This window comes from Elephas maximus, chromosome 7 (assembly GCF_024166365.1).
Source record: "Elephas maximus indicus isolate mEleMax1 chromosome 7, mEleMax1 primary haplotype, whole genome shotgun sequence".
Classification (NCBI taxonomy): domain Eukaryota; kingdom Metazoa; phylum Chordata; class Mammalia; order Proboscidea; family Elephantidae; genus Elephas; species Elephas maximus.
Window position 1 is genome coordinate 118,928,395 of NC_064825.1, and position 10,154 is coordinate 118,938,548.

The 10,154-nt window shown below is 50.0% G+C and overlaps 1 protein-coding gene and 1 non-coding gene across 5 annotated transcripts in view; both read right to left on the bottom strand.

The window, feature by feature from the left end:
* The window catches only part of SLC43A1 (solute carrier family 43 member 1), a 34,317-nt gene extending 24,727 nt beyond the window's left edge, over positions 1 to 9,590 (bottom strand). Inside the window, exons 1-3 of one of the 4 annotated variants that reach the window (XM_049891986.1) lie at positions 8,971 to 8,986; positions 8,585 to 8,706; positions 7,753 to 7,919 (exon numbers count right to left, since the gene is read on the bottom strand). In XM_049891986.1, coding sequence (XP_049747943.1) covers positions 7,753 to 7,906 — 154 coding nt within the window. In that variant the 5' untranslated portion in view covers positions 7,907 to 7,919; positions 8,585 to 8,706; positions 8,971 to 8,986. Of the gene's footprint in view, positions 1 to 7,752; positions 7,938 to 8,584; positions 8,707 to 8,970; positions 8,987 to 9,268 lie in introns of those variants that run through there. The other 3 variants (XM_049891985.1, XM_049891983.1, XM_049891984.1) reach the window with 3 other exon arrangements.
* On the bottom strand, positions 3,089 to 3,159 carry TRNAG-UCC (transfer RNA glycine (anticodon UCC)). The gene has a single exon. It is a non-coding gene; the product is annotated as a tRNA-Gly (tRNA).
* Positions 9,591 to 10,154: the final 564 nt, after the last annotated feature.

The following is a 10,154-nucleotide window of genomic DNA, read 5'->3' on the forward strand; positions in this document are numbered from 1 at the left end:
TTTTAATTGGGTGCCAGTTTAAAATCAGGACATATTACATAAAAATCCAGATCTCTGGCTTCTCTTTAAAAAGTCAAAAGATCCGGCCACTGCTGGAGCTGAGTGGAGGCCACCCCTTTTCACCATGGCTTGCCTTTCAAGATCACCCACGTCCTCACCTCTCTTTTAGCTCCCAGACATTTGCCATTTTACATCTGCACTGGTTTGCCCAATTATTATTATCTACCTGGTCCCCATCAGTATTTGAGTTTGCAGGTCTTGAATTAGACACTGTCCCAGCTCCAAAGTCTTTCATAATGAAATGATAATTTCCCTCAAAAATAGTCCCACTAGCTCTCAATTAATGAACACCTACTAGGCACCATGGTGATCCCATGTGTGTTAGAGCACATCTGTGCTCCATACAGTTTTCTTTTTTTAATTTTATTGTACTTTAGGTGAAAGTTTACAGCTGAAGTTAATTTTTCATTCAAAAATTTACACACATATTGTTCTATGACATTGGTTGCAATCCCTACAATGTGACCACACGCTCACCCTTTCCACTCTGGGTTCCCTATGTCCATTCGTCCAGCTCCTGTCCCTTCCTCCCTTCTCATCCTGCTTTTGGACAGTAGTTGCCCATTTGATCTCATATATGTGATTGAACTAAAAAGCATATTCCTCATGTGTGTTATTTTTTGTTTCACAGGCCTGTCTAATCTTTGATTGAAAAGTGGACTTCTGGAAAGGTTTCAGTTCTGGGTTAGCAGAATGTCCAGGGGCCGTAGTCGCGGGGGTTCTTCCAGTCTCTGTCAGACCAGTAAGTCTGGTCTTTTTTTGTGAATTTGAATTCGGTTCCACATTTTCCTCCTCTTCTGTCCAGGACTCTCTCTTGTGGTCTCTGCCAGAGCGGTTTTTGGTCATCATCTAGTTCTTCTGGCCTCAGGCTGGTACAGTCTCTGGTTCATGTGGTCCTTTAGTCCTTTGGGCTAATATTTCCTTGGTTTTCTTTATTCTCCTTTGCTCCAGACGGGATCCATAGGGTTTTCAATGGCTGATTTTTCGGAAGTAGATCACCAAGCCTTTCTTCCAAGGTGTCTCTGGATGGACTCGAACCACCAACCTTTCAGTTAGCAGTAGAGTGCATTAATCACTTATACCACCCAGGTACTCCAAGAAAATCCTAGTGATCTACTTCCAAAAAAATCAGCCATTAAAAATCCTCTGGAGCACAGTTCTACTCTGACACACACGAGGTCACCATGAGTTGGAATCAATGCAATAAAAACTGGTTTGGTTTCTATGTACCAGGCTTTTGCACACTGTATCTGATTTAACCCTCACAACTCTACACAGTGAGTATAATGATCCCCATTTTATACAGATGGTGAGGCTCCCAGAAGCAAAGCACTTCACAGTCACACAGCTGCTTATGAGCAGGCTCACATTCAAACTCAAGACAATCTCCAAAGCTAATACTTTTTCCTATTGCATCACGGCCTCTCTGTTCTGAAGCAGCCAGCTTAATAAGTTTTCCAAGTATACACTAGTGCTAGCCAGGAAATGTGCTCTTCTACTAACAGAGAACTCCAGCCCAGTAGACTGCAAAAGATTCAAGGTCAATTAATACATTAGTTTCTCTGGTTTATCAATCAGCCTACTATGACTCCAGCTACTGTGAGTTGGTTCTAGAGACCTGATGACTCCTGAGTGGTTGGATCAAGTCAGACTTTTGAACCAACCAAAAGAACAGCCAGCCCAAGATGTTATGACCTCTTAGGCCTCTATCCATGTTAATTACAGCAGAAGGTGTCTTTGAAATCCAACTCTCCGGCTTTTATAGATGAGTATAGTGAATAATCTGAGAAGCTGGACTATATGAAGAACAGGGCATCTCATTAACAACCTGAGTTATGTGGATGACACAACCTTGCTTGCTGAAAGTAAAAAGGACTTGAAGCACTTACTAATGAAGATCAAAGACCACAGCCTTCAGTATGGCTTGCACCTCAACATACAGAAAACAGAAATCCTCACAACTGGACCAATGAGCAACAGAGAAAAGACTGAAGTTGTCAAGGATTTCATTTTACTTGGATCCACGATCAACAGCCACGGAAGCAGCAGTCAAGGAATCAAACTACGCGTTGCATTGGGTAAACAGAGGACCTCTTTAAAGTATTGAAAGGCAGGGATGTCACCTTGAAGACTAAGGCGCGCCTGACCCAAGCCATGGTATTTTCAATCGCATCATATGCATGTGAAAGCTGGACAATGAATAAGGAAGACCAAAGAAGAATTGACTCCTCTGAGTTGTGGTGTTGGTGAAGAATATTGAATATACCATGGACTGCCAGAAGAACGAACAAATCTGTCTCAGAAGTGCAACCAGAATGCTCCTTAGAAGCAAGGATGGTGAGACTGCATCTTACATACTTTGGACACATCGTCAGGAGGGATCAGTCTCTGGAGAAGGACATCACGCTTGGCAAAATACAGGGTCAGCGGAAAAGAGGAAGACCCTCAACGAGGTGGATTGACACAGTGGCTGCAACAACGAGCTCAAGCATAAAAACAATTGTAAGGATGGCTCAGAACCGGGTAGTGTTTTGTTCTGTTGTGCATACGGTTGCTATGAGTCGGAGCCGACTCGACAGCACCTAACAACAATAGTGAGGCATGGAGTGGAACAGGGAGAAATTATTCAGAAAGTTAGTGAGAGTTGGGTTTGGAAGCCAGGGAAACCGAGCTTCCCCAAGTGTGGCATATATAGCATATGAGGCACTCGAGTTGGGTCTAGGTGGTACATGAAATGTTTTCTCATTTTTCATATTGTTGTTGTTAGCTGCCATTGACTCAGCCCCCATCTAATGTCAACCCCATGCACAACAAACCAAAACACTGCTTGGTCTTGCACCATCCCCATGACAAGTTGTGAATCAGACCATTGTAATCCACAGGGTCTTCACTGGCTGATTTTTTAGGAAGTAGATCCCCAGGCCTATCTTTCTAGTCTGTTTTAATCTGGAAGCTCTGCTGAACCCTGTTCAGCATCATAGCCACACACAAGCCTCCACTAACAGACGGGTGGTGGCTACGCAGGAGGTGTACTGGCCAGGAATCGAACCTGGGTCTCCTGCGTGGAAGGCAAGAATTCTACCCCTGAACTACCAATGTTTCATAGTTATTAGTTATGTGAATGTGTATTAAAGAAATATGTGTGTATATATATGACATACAGGAGCCCTGGTGATGCAATGCTTAAGGGCTTGGCTGCTAACTGAAAAGTCTGCCGTTCAAACCCACCCAGTGGCTTCACAGGAGAAAAGACCTGGTAATCTGCTCCCGTGAAGATTACAGCCTAAGAAATAAGAAACCCTATGGGACAGTTCTACTCTGTCCTGTGGGGTCACTATGAGTCGAAATCGACTCTATGGCACGCAACAACATGGATGATTTCTGTTTGTGTGTGTGCGTGTACACGCGCGTGTGTGTACACGTGTGTGTGTGTATAGCATCAAACCCAGGATTCCAAAGATACTTTAGAATAAGGCTAATCTAAAAAAAGATAAAAAGAGCTGACTTAAAAAGAAAGTAAACAGGTCCCTCCCTGAGTAGTGCAAACAGTTTGGGCTCAGCTGGCATCCAAAAGGTTAATAGTTTGAACCCACCTAGCAGCACCATGAAAGAAAAGTCCTGGTAATCTGCTTCCGTAAAGATTACAGTAAAGAAAACCCTATGGAGCAGCTGTATTCTGTCACACACGGGGTTGCCATGAGTCAGAAACGACTCAACTGCTCGCAACACCAACAACATTAAGCAATGAATAGTACCAGTGATATACAGATACGGTAAAAATCATGGATGTGGACTGCAAATAACTAGGTCTGGGAAACACTATAAAACCAGATTATGGTAAGCGTTCCGGCTCTGGAGTCAGACTGAGCTGGGTTCCAATCTCGGCTGAAACTCACGGAGGTTCCAGTATCCTATCTGCAAAAAGAGGGTAGTGGTAGACACTGGCTCTGACAACGGCCGCGGGCACACACACAGCAGACACAAACGTTCCTGTTTCCTTTGCCTCCCAGTTCAGTGGTTCTTTTCTTGTCCTGATGGTTCATTTTCCTGTAGTCGACAGTTTCATTCACCAAAAGCACCCTTAGGTGTCGGGCTCTAGCTGGTTGTCTTGACTATAGCTGGACGCTCCCAGGAGAACTCTAAGCTCTTGGAGGTCGGAAATGTCTAAACTGTTCCCATAAGGCCTAGTAGAAAGGTTCTGGAGTCAGATCTGAGGCTGAATCCTCACTCTGTTCCTTGTTTATTAACTGCAGACCTTGGGCAAATTACTTAGCATCTCTGAGCTTCATTTTGCTTTTCCTTGACATTACAGATTTGTTGTGAAGACTAAAGGTACAAATGTGGTGGTTAGCTGCCATCAAGTGGGCCCCCAACTCATGGTGACCCCATGCACAATGGGATCAGACTGTTACAATCCACAGGCCTTTCACTGGCTGATTTTTGAAAGCAGATCACCAGGCCTTTCTTCCTAGTCTGCCTTAGTCTGGAATCTCTGACGAAACCTGTTCAGCATTGTCATGGATTGAATTGCGTCCCTCCAAAATATCTGTCAACTTGGCTAGGTCATGATTCCCGGTATTGTATGACTGTCCACCATTCTGTCATCTGATGTGATTTTTCTACGTGTTATAAATTCCTACCTCTATGATGTTAATGAGATGGGATTAGCAACAGTTATGTAGACTCAATCTACAAGATTAATCTACAATTTAAGCCAATCTCTTCTGAGATATAAAAGACAGAAGTGAACAGAGAGACAGGGGGACCTCACACCACCAAGAAAGAAGCACCGGGAGCACATTGTGTCCTTTTGACCCTGGATCCCTGTGCAGAGAAACTCCTAGTCCAAGGTAAGATTGATGACAAGGACCTTCCTCCAGAGCCAACAGAGAGAGAAAGCCTTTTCCTGGAGCTGACGCCCTGAATTTGGACTTCTAACCTACTGGACTGTGAGAAAGTACATTTCCCTTTGCTAAAGCCATTCACTCGTGGTATTTCTGTTATAGCAGCACTAGATGACTAAGACAGTGTCATAGCAACATGTAAGCCTCCAACGACAGATGGGTGGTGGCCGCGCATAAGGTGCATTGCAGGCAGGGAATTGATTCCTCGTCTCCTGCATAGAAGGCAAAAATTCTACCACTGAACCACCAATGTCCCTTAACTAAGAGTATATCTCAATAAAATTGTTATATTTTTTCGAAAAGCACAGGTGGAGAGATGAGCCTTCAAACGGGAGACAGAATGTTCTGGCGTGACGAAAATGTTCTAAATACTGATGGTGGCGGTGGTTACTTGGGGGCATAAATCTGTCTAACCTCATCAAAATGTACGTAAATTGTTGTTAGTTGCTGTTGAGTCAATTCTGACTCATGGTGACCCCGTGTGTGTAGAGTAGAACTGTGCTCCATAAGGTTTTCAAGGTTGTGAACTTTGGGAAGCAGATCCCCAGGCCTGTCTTCCAAGGCACCTCTGAGTGGGCTCAAACCACCAACCCTTCAGCTAGTAGTTGAGAGCTTAACTGTTTGCGCCACCCAAGATTCCTTGAACATAAATTAATCTGTGAGTCAGAAATCTGGATGGCAATGGGTTTGGTTTTTTGGAAACCCTGGTGGCTCAATGGTTAAGTGCTACGGCTCTTAACTAAGAAGTTGGCAGTTCAAATCCGCCAGGCGCTCCTTGGAAACTCTATCAGGCAGTTCTACGCTGTCCTATAGCATCGCTATGAGTTGGAATCAACTTGATGGCAGTGGGTTTGGGTTGTTTTTTGGTGTTAAAGTTGATTAAAGGAAAACCAACACCACCCGATGGACAAGGCAGGAAGATGCTACCAAGTGGACAGCAAAAAGGCATCAAGGCTACTAGGTGACAGAGGGCAGGGCCTCTCCAGTCTCCAAGGTAAACAACCCCGAGGGGATGTCAACTGCCTGCCTCCACTCACCCACGAGGCCTCCAACAGCCCTCCACTTGGTCCTCTCAGCCACCCTGGAACCCCTATCATTCCTTCCCAGGCCTGCTCCTCCCCACCCAACCTGCTCCCCAGCCCAGCTGCCAACTCTAATCTCCATCTCCTCAGGCCCCCATGTCCTTGTAATTAGGACCAGGAGTTATGGGCCAGTTGCCATCATTTGGTGCCACCTGCTGCCTCCTTACAGATAAGCCTGGCAGGGGCAAGGTAGCCCCCAGGGTGGAGTACATGCTGTCCAGAGCAGAGAACAAAAACTCCCCTCAGCCACCTCCCCACATCTGCACCCCCAAGGCACTGGTTTTCTCCCACAGCCAAGGCAGATGCCCACAGGAAGCCAAAATGAGGAGCCAGGAGAAGCCAAGAAGGACACTAACATTTATCAAGCACTGTGGATGCTCACAAAACTCCCACAAGATAGAGATTATTCCAGTTTTTCAAACCAAGAAACTGAAGCTCAGTGTTTAAGAGACTCATCGATGTCACTTAGTTGGCAAAAGCCCTGGAAGCTGGGATTTGAATCCAAGCTGGCTTTGCTCCATGGAATGCCAGATTTCTAGCTCCCTGGTTCTGGACCACTCACACAAAGCCAAGGTGATTAAAAGGGTAAATAAGACCCTCCAGAAAGGCCAGGAATCCCTGGGTGATGCAAACAGTTAAGCTCCACGACTAACCAAAGGAGTCCTGGTGGCACAGTGGTTATGAGCTCGGCTGCTAACCAAAAGGTGAGCAGTTCGACTTTACCTTGGAAACCCTAGGGGACAGTTCTACTCTGTCCCACAGACTCGCTAGGAGTCGGAATTGCCTCAACGACAACGGGTTTACTAGCCAAAAGGATGGCGGTTCAAACCCACTCAGAGGCACCTCAGAAGACAGGCCTGGTGATCTCCTTCCAGAAGATCGTGGCCTTGAAAACCTGATGGGGCAGCTGTACTCTGCACACATGAGATCGCCAGGAGTCAGAATTGATTTGATGGCAACTTAACAACAACCACAAATACCACGCCTAAAGGAGATGAGGCTATTAACTTTGTGCAAAAGGGTCTTTTCAAGACCTGGGGGGTTATAAAAAAATAGGTCCTGAAAAACAAAGAGTGCAGAGCCTCTACAATCAAACTCCACTTTATAAGGCTTTCCTTTGTCTTATTCAGCCTTAAAACAACCAGTTGCCTTCCAGCTGGCTCTGACTCTTGGTCACCCCATGTGTGTCAGAGTAGAACTGTACTCCACCGGATTTTCAATGGCTGATTTTTCGCAATTAGATGGCTAGTCCTTTCTTCCAAGGTACCTCTGGGTAGACTTGAACCTCCAACCTTATTAACCGTTTCTACCACTCAGTACTCCCATTCAGGCTTACAAAAGCCCTGTTAAGAAATCCCTAACCACACTGAGCAGCACTTCTCCTTCCAGAAGTCTCCATTCTGCCCTAGACCAGAGAGGCTCCTAGGGGCTTAGGACTTTGCCATTTAGTCCCAGGACCTGGGTGCCCAGCACCGTGCTGGTGCTCAGCGACTACCGGATTTGATGAAGGAGTAGACTAGGCAGAAGGCCACCCATTCTCCACCTGAATTCTGAAGAGCTCAGGGCGAGATGCCATCCAACTCCCAGCCCGATGCTCTGACCTGAGTAGTCCTGCTTTCTGTCCCCTCGACCACCTGTCTTTTTCGGCTTCCGCCTTCCCCCTCTGCTGCCCCTCCCCCAGCCCTCCTAGCCCCTTCTGGGCATACCTGGGCATAGGCTGGCATAGAAGCCCTCCTTCTTGAGCATGATGAGCAAGGAGCCCCAGCCCAGGAGCACGGCGGAGAAGAAGAGGTTCTCCAGCACCGCCGTGCAGGCCATCCACCAGCGCCTCCGGTACGCCTGCTGCAGCGTGGGGGCCATGCTGGCCGCGAGCCTGCACAGGAACAGAAAGCTGAACGATGGTCTCCCCAGCAGCCCCACGGAAGGGTCCTGCATCCTGGTGGCGCCTGCGTCCCCTTGGGCCAGCCCTCGACGGGCCCTTCATGGAGGTCCCATAGAGCCCTGAGCTTCCCAGTGGGTGCTGGCGAGCCGGCTCCGGGCGCACTGGCAGTGCCAGGGGCGCACGCGGCGCTGGGCTCCCGCCGCGCCACTATCGGAAACAAGGAAGGTCCTGTCTGCGCGCAGCAGCTTCCTGGCGCGCTGCCGGCCTCTCCTACCCGGGCCAGGGCGCGGGGAGCCAAGCTCCCCGGGGCCAGACCCGCACTTTCCCAAGTCCCCAAAGTTCAGCAAGGGGCAGAGCGCACGCTGAGACCCCCGTTGGCCCGTGTCCGGCCTCCTGCGCCAGGAAAGACCCCAGAAACAGGCAGGAGGAGGAAGGGGAAGTCTGAAGCTACCTAAGAGCCCCCCTTCCTGTTGCAGCTCTAAGACGACTCCTCCACTCTGGGGTCGGGCAAGCGCAAGCCCTCCCCTTTCCACAGCCAGCGACCCATGTCCCTACAGTCTCTCGGGCCAAGCCAGCAGCTGCCACGTGGAAGGAGACCCAGGGCTGGCCCTCCGGCGGCCCTGCAGCCCTCCGCACCCCCTGCGCCCCTCACTCACTCGGCAGAACGCCGGGCTGCGCGCTGCGCGCCTCCGGCAGCCCGCCCCTCCGGTCCGGGGAGGGGGCTCGGGCAGGAAGTCCGACTGCCGCTGACTTTATAAGGACAGTGGCGGCAGATGGGCTGGATGGCGGACGGGCGGGCGGGTGTGTTTACCAGAGGGAGGGAAGGAGCCGGAGCTCCCCCCCGCCGCGGTCGCGGCAACCACCGCAGGAGGGACGGGACGCAAGCAGCGGAGGGGCGGGAAGGGGAACAGGCGGGCGGGGAGCCGCGAGGGGGTGAGACCGAGGAAAGCAGAAAGGCAAGGGACAGGGAAGGGCAGGAGTGCAAGAACAGGAGGGAGGGGAGGAGAACCCGAGCCACTTCCCCCTGGGGGCCTCAGTTCACCCGTCTGTGAAATGGGGCTTTAGCTTCTAACTCTCCCGGAGGTCTGTTCCAACTCTGACAAGAGGAAGTGAAGTAAGAAGGGGCGCGAGATGAAGAGGAGAGTCGGAGGGCCCTGAGGAAATGAGAGGGAGGGACTCGCTCGCGGGGGTGGCGCGCTTAGAGAGACCGGACAATGAGCCGCGGGACCACTGGCTGAGGTAACGGGCTTTCTATGGGGAGCGTGGGAGTGTCGGAGGGAGCCCGCCCAGGTGGCTCAGAGGACACGCAGCCCGGAATCCTACCCCCACCGGCTTCTCACCTCCGAGCGGCGTGAACGCGCCCCCTGCAGCCTCGGGCGCCTCAGGGAGCGAAGCGCCGGGGCGGCGCGTCCACACGCCAGGCGTCTGGGGTCCCGCCGGCCCGGCCTTAAGCTGCACAGGCGCTGCTGGCTTCCCAGCGCTTCAGCCAGACAGTCCGGTGTTCTTGCCTCCTCTGCCCCCTAGGAAGAAGTCGGGGAGCTAGGAACCCGCTTGGCGCCAACGATCCGAAAAGGGGAGCATGGACGACAGTTGTATTTACACCCGTCCCGGGCTGCGCCCCGAAGTGGGGGCGGGGGCTCCCTTCCGTTCCCCTCCCCTTAGGTCGAGTTTCACGCCCACGTGACTCGCCCGCCGGTCCTTAGTTACTAGCCCCAGTCATACGCCCCAGTGCTTACAATTTCCACCTCGCCACCCACCCTCACCTTCTCCTTTGCCCCATAGGCGAATGTCAAGCAGCGTCCTCTGCAACCTTGGTCAAAACAGAGAAGGACTCCGTTGGAGCCCCTGACTGAGATGCAGGGCTGGCTGGGAAGGGGTTTTGAACTGTGTAGTTGGGGTGTTTTCTGAGAAGTCAAATGACACGGGTTTCTTTGGAGTTAGATGAACCGAGTCTCGACTCTGAAACTGACTAGCTGGGTTACCTTGGACAAGTTACTTAACCTCTCTGAGTCTCAGTTTCCTCCTCCAGAATTCGGGTACCAACCTCAAAGGGTTGCAGGGAAGAATTAGGGGCTATGATGCAGGTAAAATTCTGAGCACAATTTCTTCTCCATCTTATTAACCTTTAATGAAAGTAATAATATCTGTGTATGTGTGACTTTTTCTTGTTGTTATGTGCCAGTCAGTCGGTTCCCAACTCATAGCTACCCTATGTACAACAGAACA